At 34.5% G+C, this 19084-nt stretch overlaps 1 protein-coding gene across 3 annotated transcripts in view; it reads left to right on the top strand.

Moving 5' to 3' along the window:
* CCDC178 (coiled-coil domain containing 178) overlaps positions 1-19084 on the top strand; it is a 436166-nt gene that overhangs the window by 35333 nt on the left and 381749 nt on the right. For all 3 annotated transcript variants that reach the window (XM_086682702.1, XM_086682703.1, XM_086682701.1), the window contains one exon: positions 12303-12392. In XM_086682702.1, coding sequence (XP_086538828.1) covers positions 12303-12392 — 90 coding nt within the window. The remainder of the gene's footprint in view (positions 1-12302; positions 12393-19084) is intronic.

Below are 19084 nucleotides of genomic sequence, written 5' to 3'. Positions count from 1 at the left end.
TCTGAGCTGTCAGCACAGAGCTGGACTCAAATCCAGAAACCCTGAGATCATGACCTGAGCCTAAATTAGAGACTTAAGGGACTGAGCCACCCAGGTACCCTCATTGTGGTTTTGATTTGCATTTCTCTGATGACTGATCATGGGATGATCTTTAAATGTGCTTACTGGCCATTTGTTTATCTTTGGAGTAATGTCTGTTTAAATCTTTTGCCGTTTTTAAATTGGGTTGTCTTTTTATCTTTGAGTTGTAAGAATTCTTTATATATTTCAGAAACTGGATCTTTATCAGATATATGATTTGCAAATGTTTTCGCCCATGGCAGGGGTTGTATTTGCATATTCTTGACAATGTCTTTTGAAGCAAAAAAAAAAAAAAAATTACTGTATGAATCTGATTGGTGTAATATTTAAATGATGTTTAAAATTGCTTGTTCCTTTGATGTCACATCAAAGAAACTATTGCCTAATCCAGGGTCACAAATATTTACACCTCTGTTTTCTTCCAAGAGTTTTATAGTATTAGTTTTTGCATTTAAGTCTGTGATGATTTTTGAGTTAATATATATATACACACACATATATGATTTGGAGTCAAAATTTATTCTTTTATGTTTGTATCTCCAGTTGCCCTAGTACCATCTGTTGAAAAAAAAAGACTTTTTTTTCATAGAATAGTCTTGGCACCTTTGTAAAAATCAACAGACCATAAATATGGGTTTATTTCAGGAATTTCAGTTCTACTCCACTGATGTACCTGTCCATTCTTAGGCCAGTACCACTTTGTAGTAATTTTTAAAACTACAAGTGTGATTTCTCCAACACTGTTCTTCTTTTTCGAAATTATTTTGGGTAATCTGAGTCCCTTGCATTTCCATCTGAATTCTTAGGATCAGTTTGATATTTTCTGGGGGGAAAAAAGGCCATTGGAATTTGATAAGAATTGCATTGAATCTGTGGATCAATTTTAAGGGTTTTGGCATCTTAATCAGATCATGTCTTCCAGAATACTAATACAGGATATCTTTGTATTTACTTAGGTGTTAATTGTTTTTTTCAACAATGTTTTGTAGATTTTAGTTGAAGAAGTCTTGCATTTCTGTTAGTTTTATTCCCAAGTATTTTAATATTTTATTCTTTTTGATGCCCTTTCTTTCTTTCTTTCTTTCTTTCTTTCTTTCTTTCTTTCCTTTCCTTTCCTTCCTTCCTTCCTTCCTTCCTTCCTTCCTTCCTTCCTTCCTTCCTTCCTTCCTTCCTTCTTTCTTTCTTTCTTTCTTTCTTTCTTTCTTTCTTTCCTTCTTTCCTTCCTTCCTTCCTTCCTTCCTTCCTTCCTTCCTTCCTTCCTTCCTTCCTTCCTTCCTTCCTTCCTTCCTTTCTTTCTCCCTGCCCCAATTGCTATGGCTAGAATCTCTGGAACAATATTGAGTGGAAATGGCAGAGTGTGGATATGCTTGTCTTTTTTCTGACCCTAGGGAATTTTTCACAAACATTCTTTATTCTGTTGAAGAAGTTTCTCTCTATTCCTATTTTGTTTCTGTGTTTTTACCATAAATGGGATTAAATGTTGTCAAATATTTTTTCTCCATCTATTGAAATGCTTGTATGGTTTCTTCCCTTTATTCTGTTAATATGGTATATTACATTCATTGATTTTCATATATTGAAACATTTCTGGGACAAATCTCTCTTGAATGTGGTGTATAATCCTTTTTATATACTATTGTATTTAGTTTGCTCATATTTTGTGGGGATTTATCTCCTAATTTTTTCCCCTTCTCCTTGGATTTAGTTGCGTCTTCCTAGATAAGATATAAGGCTATTGATTCAAGTTCTAATTTTCTTCATGTAAGCATACACAGCTACCTAGTTCTCTCTGATCATTGATATCACTAAACTTCATATATGTTTAGTTGTGTTGTCTTTTTGTTTTTATTCATCTCAAAGTATTTTCTGGTTTCCCTTGTGATTCTTTTCTTGATCTATTATTTATTTAGGATTGTGTTTAAAGTTCACGTATTTGAACATTTCCCAAATTTCCTTTGGTCACTGATTTCTGTTTTTAGCATTGTAGTCAAAGAAGATACTTTGTGTGATTTCAACACTTATTTAAGTGTATTGAATCCTATTTAGGGCATAATATGTGGTCTATTATGGAGAATGTTCAGTGTGTACTTGAGAAAAATGTGTTTTCTACTCTTGATAGAATATTCTATTAGTTGTTCTTAGGTCTAAGTGGTTTATGGTGTTTTCAAAACTACTGTTTACTTGTCTTTCTTCTTTCTAGATGTTTCATCCATTATTATTTATTATTTATTGTTTATTTATTATTTATTTTTTTTAGAGAGAGAGAGCATGAGCAGGGGAGAGGAGCAGTGGGGGAGAGAGACAGAGAGAGACAGAGAGAAAGAGAGAGAATCCTAAGCAGGCTGCATTCTCAGAGTGAGGCTGACATGGGGTTCAATCCCATGAGTCAATCGCTCAACAGACTGAGCCACCCAGGCACCCCCATCCATTATTTACATTGGGCAGTTAAACACTTCCACTAATGTTGTTGAATTGTCCTTTTTTCCCCTTCAGTTATGTCAGCTTTTACTTCAATTTGAAGCTCTTTTAAGATTGTATATGTTTATAATTATTACAGCTTCTTACAGGATTGACCCTCTTCCCATTATGAAGTGTCCTTTATCTCTAGTAATAATTTTTGTCTTAAAGTCATCTTATGCGGTACTGTGCAGAAATATTCCTTTATAATTTTATCACAAAAACTTTCTCAGTAAAAAAACAAAAAAGTATATATTTTATTTACAGTTATGCATAATTTTTATTTGGTTACTCTTTTTGGATAAATTTATATCATTCATATATATTATTATAGTTATTTGACTGGCAGTATCTTCTATCATATTTTTACTTTTACAACCTTCATTTCTTTTGTTTTGCATATTTTTATTATGAATTTACTTTTTTATCTCATTTTATTCTGTAATGGGGTTTTAGGATATAAATATCTTTGTAATGGTTATTAAATATTAGCATAAGATATTCTCCAAGTATTTAAATCTTATATTTATTTATATCTGTAAAATATATCAAAATATTTTTTTAAGTTTTTTAAATATTTATTTTTGAGAAAGAGAGAGAAACACATACACACAGCAGAGAGTGAGTGGGGAAGGGGCAGAGAGGGAGACACAGAATCCAAAGAAGGCTTCAGGCTCCAGGCTATGAACTGTCAGCACAGAACTCGGCATGGGGCTCGAACCCATGAACCTGAGCCGATCATGACCTGAGCTGAAGTCAGATGCTTAAACGACTCAGCCACCTGGGCACCCCAATCTATCAAAAATTTTTTTTTTAATTTTTTTTTTAATGTTTATTTATTTTTGAGACAGAGAGAGACAGAGCGTGAGCAGGGGAGGGGCAGAGAGAGAGGGAGACACAGAATCTGACACAGCCTCCAGGCTCTGAGCTGTCAGCACAGAGCCTGACATGGGGCTTGAACTCACGAACCGTGAGATCATGACCTGAGCCAAAGTCGGACACTTAACCAACTGAGCCACCCAGGTGTTCCTCTATCAAAATATTAAAAAAAAATTTTTTTTTAAATATTTATTTTTGACAGAGAGAGAGAGAGAGAGAGGGACAGAGCATGAGTGGGGGAGGGGCAGAGAGAGAGAGGGAGACATAGAATCCCAAGCAGGCTTCAGGCTCTGAGTTGTGAGCACAGAGTCCAACGCTTGAACCCACAGACTGCGAGATCATGACCTGAGCCTAAGTCGGACGTTCAACCGACTGAGCCACCCAGGCGTCCCCCTCTATCAAAATATTTTAATGCCACTAGAGTAAACATTGTATTTTCTATTTCATAATTTACATATAGTGAAATGCTCAAGCTTCAATTTATAATTTAATGTATTTTGATAAGTGTATACATGACAAATGTAGAACCACTGACCTTTTCTGGGTAAAAAAAAAAAAAAAGTTTCTCACCAACCATAGGCAACCACTATTTTGATATCACAATAGTTTAGCTTTGTTTTTTTTTTTTTTTGTTTGAGTCTCATAATAATGGAAATATAAAATACCCATTTTGTTGTCTTTGATTATTTTTGTTCAATGTACTTTTGAGTTCACTGATGTTATTTTGTGTATTAGTTCATCTTTTTTTTTTTTCCTACCTAGCATTATACTGCTGCATGACTACACTGTATTTTTTGAAATGTAATTTTCTAGTGATGGACACTTAGGTTGTTTCCAATTTCTGCTCTTAGGAGTAAAACTATCATCACAAATAATCTTGGATAATCTTTTTGTGGACCTACACTTTCATTTATCATGGGTTAAAGTTTAGAACTGGTGTTGCTGCATTATAGAGTAGACAATTTTAACTTTATAAGAAAATGTCAAATAATATCCTCTTACCTTTGAGAATTTTTAAACATTTCAGAGTTTGTAAAATAAAATACAAAATTTCTCCTTTGTCTCTACATTCCCTCTTTCCAAAGTTAACCAGTCTAATTGTTTCTTGACATGTACATTTTATATGAATTGACAAATACCTATCAACCTGTACATCTCTTTAGAAAACAAAAGTGATGACAAAACTTACCTACAAATTTTTATCCTACTATTCTTCACTGAATAGTGTACCTTAAAGTAGTTTCTATACCATCATATATGTATCTGTTTGCTGTTTGCTTTTATTAATTTTATTTCCAGCTGTACTGAGATAGAATTGGCATATAACATTGTATAAGTGTATCATGTACCATGTAATTATTTGATACAGGTATATATTGTGAGATGCTTATTACTGCAGTAAGATAATTGAACACATCCTTTGTTATTGTTATGGCAAGAACATTTAGAATCTCTCATTGCAACTTAGTTATGTAAAATCACCATGCTGTATATTTTATCCCCAAAACTTATTCTTCTTATAACTGGAAGTTTGTTCCCTTTGACTCAACATCTCATTCTCCCCACTTTCCAGCCCCTGGCAAACACCGTTCTATGCTCTGCTTCTAGGAATTTGGCTTTTTAGGTACTAAATATAAGTGAGATCATATGATTTTTTTTTTTCCTCTGTCTTATTTCACTCAGCATAATGTCCTTTAGGTCCATTCATGTAGTTTCAGATGACAGGATTTTCTTTTTTATGGTGGAACAAAATCCCATTGTGTTTATGTGTGTGTGTGTGTGTGTGTTTGTACATATATCTGTACATGAACACAAGTTGATAATGCTGCAGTGAACATGAGGGTGCTGAAATTTGAGACAGTAATTTCATTTCCCTTAGATATATACCCAGAAATGGAATTGCTACATCACATGGAAGTTTTGTTTTTCATTTCTTGAAGAACCTTGGGATTGTTTTCTGAAATAGCTATAAAAATTTATATTTACACCAGCAGCGCATGAGGATTTCCCTCATCTTTACATTTGATACCTTTTGTCTTTTTGAAAATAACCATTGAAACAGGTATGAGGTGATATCTCGTGGTGGTTTTGATTTGTATTTTCCTGATGATTAGTGATGTTGAATACCTTGTCATGTCCTTGTCCGTTTGTATGTCTTCTTTGGAAAAATGTCTACTCAGGCCCTTTGCCATTTTAAAATTGGATTATTTGTTTTTGTGTTATTGAGTTGTGTGAGTTCCTTATATATTTTGGATATTAATGATTTGCCAGAGAGATGTTTTGCAAATATTTTCTGTCATTCTGTAGGTTGCCTTTTCATTATGTCGATTGTTTCTTTTGCTATTCAGAAGCTTTTTAGCTTGATATAATCCATCTTAATTGATTTTAGTTTTAGTTGGTTTTGTTTTTGATTATTAGCGTTGTATTGAAATAATCCATATGTCATGGCATTTTTTCCCTATGTTTTCTTTTAGTAGGTTAGTGGCTTCAGATGTTACATTTAAGGGTTTAATCCATTCCAAGTTAATTTTTGTGAATGGTGTAAGATAGGGATCTAGTTTTATTCATTTGCATGTGAATATCTAGTTTTCCCAGCAACATTTATTTTTTTTAAAGTGCTAAATATTGTTTGATTTATTTTTATTATTTTTAAGCATAACATTATTTTCATTTTATTTACAATTTTATATTAGTTTCAGGTATACAATATAGTGACTTGATAATCCCATATATCAACTGGTGCTCATCATCAGGACAAGTGTACTCCTTAATCTCCATCACCTATTTAACCCAATTTCCCATCCCCCTATCTTCTCTGGTAACCGGTTTGTTCTTTATAATTAAGAGTCTGTTTCTTGGTTTTTCTTCTGTCTCTCTCTCTCTCTCTCTCACTTTTTCCCTTTGTTTTGTTTCTTAAATTCCACAAATGAGGGAAATTATATGGTATTTGTCTTTGTCTGACTTCTTTCTCTTAGCATTATACTTTTTAGCTCCACATCCATGTCATTGCAAATGCAAGATTTCATTATTTTTTGTGGCTGAATAGTATTCCTATATATGTCACATCTTCTTTATCCATTCATCAATCCATGGACACTTGGACTGTTTCCATATCTTGACATTGTGACTAATGCTGCTATAAACATTGGGGTGTATGTATCCCTCAAAATTCACTGTTTATGTATTCTTTGGGTAAATTCCCCATAGTGCAGTTGCTGGACTGTATACTGTTTTCCACAGTGGCTACATTCCCACCAACAGTGCACCAGTGTTTGTTTTTCTCCATATTCCCACCAACACCCATTGTTTCTTGTGTTTTTGATTTCAGCCGTTCTGACAGGTGTGAGATGATATCTCATTGTTTTTATTTGCATTTCCCTGATGATGAGTCTGTTTTTTCATGTATTTGTTAGCCATCTGTGCCTTCTTTGGAGAAATGTCTATTCATGTCTTCTGTCCATATTTTGACTGGATTATTTGTTTTTTTAGGTGATGAGTTTTATTAGATCTTTATATATTTTGGTTGCTAACCCTTTTTCATAAATGTCTTTTGCGAATATCTTCTCCCATTCTTTAGGCTGCCTTTTAGTTTTGTTGATTGTTTCCTTTGCTGTGCAGAAGCTTTTTGTCTTGGTGTAGTCCCAATAGTTTGTTTTTGCTTTTATTTCCCTTGCCTTGGGAGAAACATCTAGAAAAAAGTTGATACAGCTGATGTCAAAGAAGTTACTACCTGTGTTTTTGGTGCAATTGTAAATGGGATTATTTTCTTAATTATTCTCTTTCTGCTTAATTATTGATGTATAGAAATGCAACAGATATCTGTACATTGATTTTGTACATCCATTTTGATTTTTTCCTGCAACTTTATTGAATTGCTGTGGCTAGGACTTCAGTATTGTGTTGAATAAAAGTGGTGATAGTGGACATCTTCGTCTTACTCCTGACCTTAGGGGAAAAGTTCTCAGTTTTTCCCCATTGAGGATGATGTTCACTGCGGATTTTTCATATGTGGCCTTTATTTATGTTGAGGTATGTTTCCTCTAAATCTACTTTATTGAGAGCTTTTATCATGAATGGATCCTGTACTTTGTCAAATGCTTTTTCTGCATGTATTGAAATGATCATGTGGTTTTTATCCTTTTTCTTATTGATGTGATGTATCACGGTTGATTGATTTGAGAATATTTTTTTTTTTAATTTTTTTTTTTCAACGTTTATTTATTTTTGGGACAGAGAGAGACAGAGCATGAACGGGGGAGGGGCAGAGAGAGAGGGAGACACAGAATCGGAAACAGGCTCCAGGCTCTGAGCCATCAGCCCAGAGCCTGACGCGGGGCTCGAACTCACGGACCGCGAGATCGTGACCTGGCTGAAGTCGGACGCTTAACCGACTACGCCACCCAGGCGCCCCGATTGATTTGAGAATATTGAACCACCCTTGCAATGCAGGAATAAATCCCACTTGATTGTGATGAATAATTTTTAAAAAATAGTTTAAAAATATATTGTTGGATTTCATTTGCTAATATTTTATTGATGATTTTTGCATGTTTATTCATCAGGGATATGATGTAGTTCTCTTTTTTAGTGGTATCTTTGTCTGGTCTTGGTATCAGGATAAACTGGCCTCATAGAATGAATTTAGAAGTGTTCTTTCCTTTTCTATTGTTTATAATAGTTTAAGAATAGGTATTAGCTGTTCTTTAAATGTTTGGTAGAATTTGCCTGTGAAGCTGTCTGTTCCTGGACTTTTGTTGTTGGTAGTTTTTTTGATACTGATTCAATTTCTTTGCTGGTAATGGGTTTGTTTAAATTTTCTATTTTCTTCCTGTCTCAGTTTGGGTAGTTTATATATTTCTAGGAATTTATCTATTTCTTCTAGGTTGTCCAATTTGTTGGTATACATATTTTCATAATATTTTATTATAATTTCTAATATTTTCATAGTGTTGGTTGTTATTTCTCCTTAATTTGTGATTTTATTACTTAAGTCTTTTTTTCTTTTTGCTAAGTCTGGCTAGAAGTTTATCACTTTTACTAATTTTTGTAAGGAATCAGCTTCTGGTTTCATTGATTTGTTCTATTGTTTTCTTAGTATCTGTATTACTTATTTCCTCTCTAATCTTCATGATTTCCTGCCATTTGCTGGTTTTAAGTTTTGTTTATTGTTCTTTTTCTAGCTCCTTTAGGTGTAAAATTAGGTTGTTTACCATATATTTTACTTGCTTCTTAGGATAGACCTGTATTGCTATAAACTTTCCTCTCAGAACTGCTTTTGCTGCATCTCAATGGTTGTGGACTGTTGTGTTTTCATTTTCATTTGTTTCCATGTACTTTTTAATTTCTTTTATTTCCTGGTTGACGTATTCATTGTTCAGTAGCATGTTTTTTAACCTCCATGTATTTATGGTCTTCCCAGATTTTTTCTTGTGGGTGACTTTTAGTTTCATACTGTTGTGGTCAGAAAAGATGCATAGTATTATTTCAGTCTTCTTGAATTTATTGAGGCTGGTTTTGTGAACTAATATGTGATATTTTCTGGAGAATGTTCCATGTGCACTTGAAAAGAATGTGTATTCTGCAGTTTTAGGATGGAATGTTCTGAATATATCTGTTAAAACCCATCTGTTCCAGTGTGTCATTCAAAGTCATTGTTTTCTTGCTGATTTTCTGTTGAGATGATCTGTCCATTGATGTAAGTAGAGTGTTAATGTGCCCTAGTGTTATTGTATTATTATTAATTCCTTTATATTGGTTATTGTTTTATGTAATTGAGTGCTTCTGCATTGCATGCATAGATATTTACAATTATTATATCTTGTTGGATTGTCACCTTTAGTATTATATAGTGTCTTCTTTGTCTCTTTGTTTAAAGGTCTATTTTGGTGAAATAAGTATTGCTACTCCAGCTTTGTCTTGACATCCGTTTGAATGATAAATGTTTCTCCATCATCTAACTTTCAATCTGCAGATATCTTTAGGTCTAAAATGAATCTCTCATAGGCAGAATATAAATGGGTCTTATTTTTTTCACCTTTTTTTTTTTGATTGGAGTGTTTATTCCATTTACATTCAAAGTCATTATTGATAGATATGTATTTATTGCCATTCTGTCACTCTTGTTTTTTGTTTTTGAAGATTTACTCTGTTTCTTTCTTATCTTTTTCTCTTTCACGTTTTGGTGATTTTCTTTAGTGATTTATTTGGATTTCTTTCTCTTTATTCTTTGCCTTTTTATTATTGGTTTTGGATATGTGGTTACATTGGGTTTGTAAATAACCTTTACTCTTTTTTTCTAAGCTTATTTAATAATTTTGAGTGAGTGAGTGAGTGAGAGAGAGAGAGAGAGGAAGAGAGAATCCCAACCAGGTTCCATTCTGTGAGCATAGAGCCTGATGCAAGCCTTAATCCCGTGACCCCAGGATCATGACCAAAGCTGAAATCAAGAGTTGGACCCTCAACCTACTGAGTAACCCAGATGCTCCTAGGTTTTTATATAACCTTTTTTTGCATATAGCGGTCTATATGAAGTTGATGGTCTTTTCAGTTTGAACCCATTCTTTTTTCCTCTCCTCCCCACATTTTAGGTATGTGGTGTCATATTTTATATCCTTTGTGTGCGTGTGTGTGAGTTCCTTGACCGATTTTTTTACAGAAATATTCATTATTCCTGCCTTTGCTTTCCTCCTTTATACTTTTGGTCTTTGCTTTCCACTAAAAGAGTCTCCTTTAATATATCTTGCACGGCTGGTTTAGTGGTCATGAACTGCTTTAGTTTTTGTTTGGGAAGCTCTTTATCCCTCCTTGTATTCTGAATGACAGCCTTGCTGGATAGGGTATTCTTGGCTGCATATTTTTCCCATTCAGCATGTTGAATATATCCTGCCACTCCCTTCTGGCTTGCAACATTTGTATTTAAAGTTCTGCTGGCCTTAGGGGTTTGCTCTTAGAGGTTAAGGACTTCTTTTGTCTTGCTGCTCTTAAGATTTTTTTTCTGTATCACTGTATTTTACAAGTTTAATTACATTTTGTCTTAGTGTGTGTCTGCTTTTATTGATCTTGACAGGAGTTCTCTGTGCCTCCTGAATCTGATTATCTGTTTCCTTTCCCAGATTAGGGAAGTTTTCTGCTATTATTTCCTCAAATAAATTTTCTGACCCCTTTTCTTTCTTTTTCTGGGACACTTATCATACAGAGATTATTATGTTTGATGGAGTCACTGAGTTTCCTAGATCTATTCTTCTAAACTGATTGTTTGCTGCCTATTTTATACTTCTTTTATTCATTTCTTCTTCTCTTTCTGTTTTCTTTTATGCATTGATAATTTTCCATAGTGTGTACTCTGATTCCCTTCTTTTTCTCTTGTGTATCTACTATAGGTTTTTGCTTTGTGGTTACCTTAAGGCTTACATAAAACATTTTAGAGTATAGTAGTATACATATATATATATATGTATATATATATATACACATATATATATGTGTGTGTATATATATATATGTATATTTTAATATTTTAAAGTTTATTTATTTATTTTGAGAGAGAAACAGAGATAGCTATGAGAGTGGGGGAGGGACAGAGAGAGGGAGACACAGAATCCCAAGCAGGCTCCACCCTGTCAGCACTGAGCCTGATGTGGGGCTCAAACTCGCAAAACCATGAGATCATGACCTGAGCTGAAACCAAGAGTTGGACACCTAACTGACTGAGCCACCCAGGTACCCTGCTATCGTAGTATATTTTAAGTTGATTAACAACTTCAATTACATACAAAAACTCTACCCTTTTATGGCTTCCTTTTTATGTTTCTGATGTCACAATTTACATCTTTTTATATTGTGTATCCATTAGTAAGTTACTACTGCTATAGCTATTTTTAATACTTCTTTAATCTTTATATTTGAGTTAAGCAATTAGCATACCACTATACTATACTATCGGAGTATCCTGAATTTGACTATGTAATTATTTTTACCAATGTGTATTTTATTTTTTCAAATGTTTTCATGTTACTGATTAAAGTCTTTTCATTTTAGCTTGCAGAACTCCTTTCAGAATATCTTGTAAGGCAGGTCTGGTGGTGGTGAACTCCCTCACCTTATGTTTGGGAAACACTTAACCCTCTCTTTCATTTTAGGATACCTTCTCCAGCAAACCCGCTGGGGTCTTCTGCAGAGCAGGCCACTGGGAAATGTGATCACTTTTTCTGTATATTGATACTGATATTGGTAGCTTCTGCCCTTCTTCCTTGTTTGAAACCCTCTCCATATGTCTTGGCTTTGCCAGTCTCTGAGTGGGGTGAAACCAAAGTAGATCTCTTGTACAGTGCCCCAGAAGGGTAGGGGAGCTGGTCTCCTACCCTGTCCTCCATTTCCCAGTGAGGGGAACTATTTCAAGCTGGAGCATTTCCTCTTGGTGCTAAACAATGTTGGCCTGGTGGATGGGATGATGCGGTCAAAATGAAGCTGTTTTCCTTCCCTCTTTGTGGGATTATTCTACTGTGTTGCTAAAGTTTGTTGAATGGATTCCTGAGCTCTCCCAGAACTATTTTTGTTTGTTCATAACCATCTAACTGTTGAACTTTGTTGTACAATGGAGGCTGGGTCTCCTACTCCATTGTTTTGGTGATGTCACTCTGAACAGTCTCTCAGTGTTTGCTTTTAATAGCTGGATGCTATTTGGAATACCTTCTTGTGAGAGTTAACCCAGTTGAAGTACCAGAGAAAACATCCAAATATATTCTACTGTGGGTTTTGGTTAATATTTGAACTATAGTTGCTTTTGCAAGGATAACACTTTTACAGCATAGTTTTACATATTATTGTTCTTATTTAAATAAATTTATATTAACTGCCCACTGAAATTTTTGTTTTCTTTTTCAAAGACAATGCCACATCACAAGCTTTGGTTCTATTTGGTGCCCCTAAGGAAGCCATTGAGATTTTTCATGAAAATAAAATGACAAATACTGAAGGTAAGGACAAAAAATAAGTTATATAATAATCCATGTAAGCTATATTTTCTCATTGGTTTGTGATGTCCATATTATATTTTTATTAAGAAATACATCCTAAATATCAGTACTATTTAGCATAATGATATATAATATTAAGAACACAATATTATTACCTATTTTATTAATAATATTATATTACAGTTGGTTATAAGAATTGTTTATAATTTCAGAAATGTTGAATTTTTAAAATGAACATTTTCTTTATTGCTTATGCCAAGATTAGCAGGTGCTAGAGCCTTTCCAGTTCATTGAGGATATGTTTCTTAGAAGAAAAAGAAGCAGGGCTCATGTTTTTGTGGTGTGAAATCCAGAATTCAGAGTCCATAAAATATTAGCTCTTGAAGGTGTTTCTGATATTGTATGTGGAAAGAGGTAGAAAGAGATGACAAAATGCATACATTTCATGTATGAGGGTTCGTACTTCAGATTATTTTGGAGGAGAACTCTATATTAATAAAAATGTTTACTCTTGATTTTGATAAACTTCTGCTCTGGAGATTTTCAGTTTGACAAGATAAAATTGGGATAAGGTGGCATTCTGATTCTTTACCTATTTTTCTCAGGTAGAAATGTTGAAGAGAGTTTTAATCTCCAGACTTAGGGTTTATTGTTACAGTTTGGGACAAAGTTTGTAAAATACCAATGATTGGTTTATGAAACCGTTAATTCAAGGCACTGAAATATACATGTGCTATTAGGATATAGAGGTATTTCAGAAAATACCCTTATCTGAAATGTATAATCTATCAGGCCAGGTAAAATATAATTGTCAGGCAATTAGTACAACACAGCAGAAAAGAATGGCTGTATAGAGTAATAGCAGAGGTGGCATAAAGTAATTAAAGGTTCTGCACCCAATTCCAGTGTGTGAGTGTAGAGTTTCCGGACTACCAGCAATTCTTGGACACCATCTAGGATCCTAAAAGGCAATTCAATTCTGACACCATCTCCCTAGAACTAGAGTCAGATCCCACAGGTTAAGAGCTTAGTTGTACAAAATTGCCCTTCCCCCCACCACAGAGGCCAATCCAAAGCCCAGATATCACCTACGCTTCTGACCAACTACTATAGACTGGCAGTTCCGATGAACCCCCCTCCTTGAGTTTGCTAGAATGACCCACAGAACTCAGAGAAACATTTTCCTTACTGGATTACGGGTTTATTGTAAGAGGATATAACACAGGAGCAGCCAGGTGGAAGAGATGTATAGAGTAAAGTAGGGCAGATGGTGCCGATCTTCCGTGCCCTCTTTGAGTTTGCACTCTCCTCAAATCTTCATGTGTTCACCAGCCTGGAAGCGTTCCAGTCCCTCTCCTTTTGGGTTTTTATGAAGGCTTCTTTACCTAGGCATGGCTGATTAAATCATTGGCCATTGGCAATTGATTCCCTCCAGCCCCTCTCCCTTTCCTGGAGGTCTGGAACGGGAGTGAAAGTTGTAATTCTCTGATCATGCTCCAACTTTCCAATCATATTATCTCCCATTCTCTTGCTTGTCTTTTCATTTATTGTAATTTTTTTTTTTTTGAGGAGCTGAATGTTTTGTTTGGTGAAGTCTAATTTATTTTTTCTTTAATGTTTCTCTCTCTCCATCCTTCCTTCTTTCCTTCCTGCCTCCTGCCTGCTTGCACTTTAAATAGATTTTTCTATTATATTCTGGCCTGCATTTTTTTCTTATTAGAATAGTAGCTCTTCATATCCTATTACCTTCATAGTCATGTTTTCTGGCTATTTTAAAGACTATTTCTTTATTATTGTTTTTTCAGCAATTTGACTATGATATTACCAGATGTAGTTTGTTCTCTTTATATTTTAGTTGTTTGGGATTTGCTGAGATTTAAGATGTATAAGTCAGTGTTTTTTCATCAAATTTTGAAATAATGTGGCCGTTATTCCACAAATATTTTTCACTCCAAATTTCTTTTTTTTTTCAAGAACCTCAACTTCACGTTAGATTGTTTGATTTTTGTCCCACAGTTCTGTTCTTTTCATTCTCCTTTCTGTTCTTTAGAGTAGATATTTTCTATCAATTTGTGTACACATTCACTGAGTCCTTACCATATTCAATTTGTTGCTAAGTCCAACCAATATATTTTTTAATTTAAATTTTCATACTTTTCCGTTATAGAATTTCCATTTGTTTTTTTTCATAGTTTTTATTTTTATGTTGATACTAAATGTGTGTTCAGTTGTAAAGACCAGATTTTCCTTTAATTACTTGAACATATTTTTTTCTTTACCTTTTAGAACGTATTTATAATTTACTTTAAAATCTTTGCTATGTACAACTTCTGGGCTATCTTGGGTTCAGTTTCTACTGATTTTTTTTCTAGACTTTTAAAACACATTCTTCTGTTTCTTTGTATGATTTAATAATGGATATTTGTGTAGTACATTGTGAAGATTCTGGATTCTGTTATTTTTTTCTGAAGAGAATTGATTCTTTTTCTAGTAGACAGCTCAGTTAATCATTTGATTAACTTAAAAGTGGTATATGCTTGGGAATGTCTGTGGCTCAGTCAGTTAAGCACCAATTTTTGATATCTGCTTAGGTCATGATCCCACGGTTCATGGGATTGAGCCCCACACTGGGCTCTGTGCTGACAGTGTGGACCCTGCTTGGGATTCTCTCTCTCCCTCTCTCTCTCTCTGTCCTTCCTCTGCTTGCTATGTCTCTCTCTTTCCCTCTCTCTCTCACAATGAATAAATATACATTTAAAAAAAGTGGTATATGCTTGGTTTTCTGCAAAAAATATTCAGGCAATTTCACTTTACACACACACACACACACACACACACACACACACACACACAGTCTAGCCCTTATCTACAGATTCAGAGAGCACTCTCACATGGATTTTTTGGGGTCCTTCTCTGCATGGCTGTGTGTTTTTCAGTTTCCTGCCCTGAAGATTCTGTCTCCACTACCTATGATACTAATCTTTGCCCTTTATCTCAACAGGATTTCCATGTTCTTTTCTTCCCCCAGATCTCTATATTGCAATTGAAAAATTGTCCCTTGGCAGAGAGCATGATTATTGTGGGACTCAACCTTATGAATTTTCCTTTCTCAGGAGTCAAAGCCTGGAATTCCTATTTTCCAATGTCTGAAAATAGTTGTCTTGCGTTTTTGTTTTTTTTTTTCATACTTGGAAGACTAAATCTATATCAGTTACTCCTTCACAGATAGTAGTAGAAATATTGATTGGTGGGATTGTTGTATGAAGATTTCTTAGAGAGGAGAGAACAGAAGCCAGGTTACAGCATGATAACATTTTTCAAAAAGTGATTTATTCTTTCATTTATTTATTCAATAGCTTTTAAGCCACTAAATATAATTTCTCTCCATAAAGAATGCAAAACTTCATGGGAAGATAGATGGGAAGCAGATAGATGTGACACAGTTAGAATGCAATGTGTTAAGTTCTAATAAAGAAATAGAAATTATATAGGTAGATCCAAATGTCTGAAAGATTCAAGAATTCCTCATAGGGAAAGGGCCATGTAAGAAGGCTGTTAATATTTGCATAGAAATTGCAATTTAAAGAAGAGAACAGGAAGTGAGGGTATTGTGACTGTTGGTATAGAATGCTCATCTGAAAAAATTGCTAGTCAAAGCAAGATTTAGTATAAGATAATAGCTATAGGAAGTAGTCAGACACAGAAATAGACCTGTGATTACTTAAGGGAAGCAAAACTAAATATACTGAAATTGCAGAGTTTTAAAAGACTGAAGGGACTGGTGATAAGTGAACACTGAACAGGGCCATTTATATATTAAAAGTGGTTCGGGGTTGCTGGGTGGCTCAGTCTGTTAAGTGTCCGACTTCGGCTCAGGTCATGATCTCACAGTTTGTGAGTTCGAGCCCTGCATTGGGCTCTGTGCTGACAGTCAGACCCTGGAGCCTGTTTCAGGTTCTGTGTCTCCCTGTCTCTCGGCCCCTCCCATACTCATGCTCTGTCTCTCTCTGTCTCTCAATAATAAATAAATGTTAAAAAAAATAAAAAAAATAAAAAGAAAGTGGTTAGAGTAGATGCAGTCTTTAGTCATCTCCAACTCTGAGAGTCTATGCATACTATTTTATATATTCAGTGATAAATGTCTTCTACATTGTAAGGTTCAATAAAAAGAAAGTAATTCTAAAGTCAGAGAAAGGTTCCCTATACCCCGATTCCTCCTCTATGTAACAAAAACTAAAGGGAACTTTGTGTCTATAAAAAAAAAAAAAAAAAAAAAAAAATTAAAGGTACTTTCTGTTAATCACACAGAGGCTTTCCAAGGAGGAGAAGTTATTTCTAAACTTGAGAACACTGACTTTTTCTACATCTGGGAAAGAAAAGATGTTAAAAGGGATAACAGAATGTGAAAAGCAAATCAGTGTTTCAATAAGTTTTCTCCTGAGTGCTGAGTTCAGATAAAGGGACAATACAGTAATTCGGGTAATGGACATAAAGGAACCACATATTAAAAGCAGGAGAGAAGGGAGGATGGGTTGGGTGAATAAATTATGAAAGGATCACATTCACTGCAAAGAGAGTTGGCAGTTTATGAACACTGCATTTTATTTCATTTGCCCATAAAATCAACCAGTCTGTATTTTTTTAAATGGGAGTTTCATGTTATAGAGCCAACAAACCTCAACTGTAGCCTAGATCCAGGAAGATCTTACTTACCTCTTAGGCATTGGTTCCGAGTAAGGGAGTTAAAGTTGGGCAGATGTTTAGAGAGGTTATAAGTCTTGCCTGCGCTTGTCTTTAAACACTCACCCTGACAATTTGTGCACAGGCTTTGCGAGGAGTTCTATCAGTATGTTTGACTAAAATCATTAATTAGCTGTATCATGGAATTTAAGGTGAAAAAGATTTTGTACAACACCCTACCAACCCATTCATTTATTAAGTCAGAAATCTGAGATTAGAGACTGGATAGCTTTAACTTAAGCACAGTTAGTTATCATTCCAGTCAAAAAAAGAATGAACATGGGCACCTAGTGTAGTGATCTAGGGTGTCTCTAAATTGAAAAGAAATGTAAAGGAAAGTTGTAACTTGTATTATGCCTGTATTAGAATAAAAACAGTGATAATAACTCGTGGATTCTGGGTTTACATTGTGCTACTCAAGATGCCATGTCTTTTACAGACTTTTATTGCAAATTTTAACTTCATCGTATTTCTTCACTTTACTGTATGCAAAATGTTAATCCCAAACCATAGGGGTGTAATGGAAATTAATTAGTATTCACATAATAGGGTGAGAGTGGTACATACAAAAAAATGTTAAATGAGTCATTGCCATCCTTGTTTTCTCCACATTTAATGAAGCAAAACAAATGTTTTGAGTCTAAGGACAACTGCCTGGTTGTTAAATGTGTATTAAAACTTTATTTCTAGAGGGAAGGGCAACATGCCCTTATCAAGATATTTGGATAGGAGATCAATATGTAATTTTCACCAGCTTGTTCTTTAGCCCTATGACTGTTACGGAGATGAAAATATATATCTGTGTATGAACTATAGATGAGAGATGGAATATAACACACGAAATGTTCATAGCAGTATATGTGTTGAGTATAGTCAAAGCAAACTAAGCTACATTGGAATATCAGCACTGATACCTTGAAGGAACAAGCAAAATTCAAAAATGAGTAATATGTGAAACATTTGAGATGCCCTGAAATATATTTTTAGGACTGCTTCGCTTTTTTTGCCAACTTTGTAAAAATATAAGAACAACCTTAAAGTATGGCTTATACTCCAAAGCCAAGGAGATATAGTTCAAATTTCAGTTCTCCCACCTACCAGTTCTGTGGAAACGGACACATTATATAATTTCTCTAAGCCTTTGTTTCCTCACCTATGAAATCGAGATAATCCATTTCATAAGATTGTGGTGAAGATTAAATAAAATATGGAATCAAAAGTACTTAGCATAGTTCCATGTTTGGCATATATTTTTAGTTCTCAAAAAATGTTAGTGTGCATATATGTGTGTATATATACGTATACACGTATATGTGTTTATACATATATGTAACATATGGGATAGTGTAAACATTTGTAAATGAAACAGGTATGCTGTTTTCACGGACATTATGTTTTTGGAGGAGATGTTATTTAAAAGATATTTAAAACATTGCTGTTTAAATGAAGATATTTACTCTCTGAGTTGGCATGGAAACAAAAAGCACAGTCTGGAGGCAACGGCATAACTTCTGTGTTCTTCAAGGTCAGCCGAAATGAGGACATCACACTGTTCTCACTGAGGCACCGAGCCTATTTTGTGTCTTGCATTTAAGATCAGTGACTGCAGCTATCATCCAGCCCAATAGAGTCCTTAGAGGCAAAAGGACTGCAAGTAAGCACTTTGGTGGAGTTTCATGGACAACTTTGCTGTGCTTCTGCAACCTTCAGTCGACTCGGGACATGCCAGGATTAGAATCACTGAGGCACATCCGACTGAGTGGATTTTATGATGAGTACAACTTGAATGCTATAGTGGGAACATCAATCACTCTTTGCATGAGACTCCAATTTTCAGAAATGGAAGGTAGAAAATGAGGTTATTATAAGGATGAAGGGGACCTGCTTTTATTTTTTTTCAGCAAGAGAAACTCATGCTGGATTTAAAGAACTTCTTCAATGCATGAATGGTT

The sequence above is a fragment of the Puma concolor genome, chromosome D3 (assembly GCF_028749965.1).
Source record: "Puma concolor isolate L17-30 chromosome D3, mPumCon1.1.hap2, whole genome shotgun sequence".
NCBI classification, from domain to species: Eukaryota; Metazoa; Chordata; class Mammalia; order Carnivora; family Felidae; genus Puma; species Puma concolor.
Note: the sequence above shows the minus strand (reverse complement) of the source record. Positions and strands in the feature narration are given on the sequence as shown.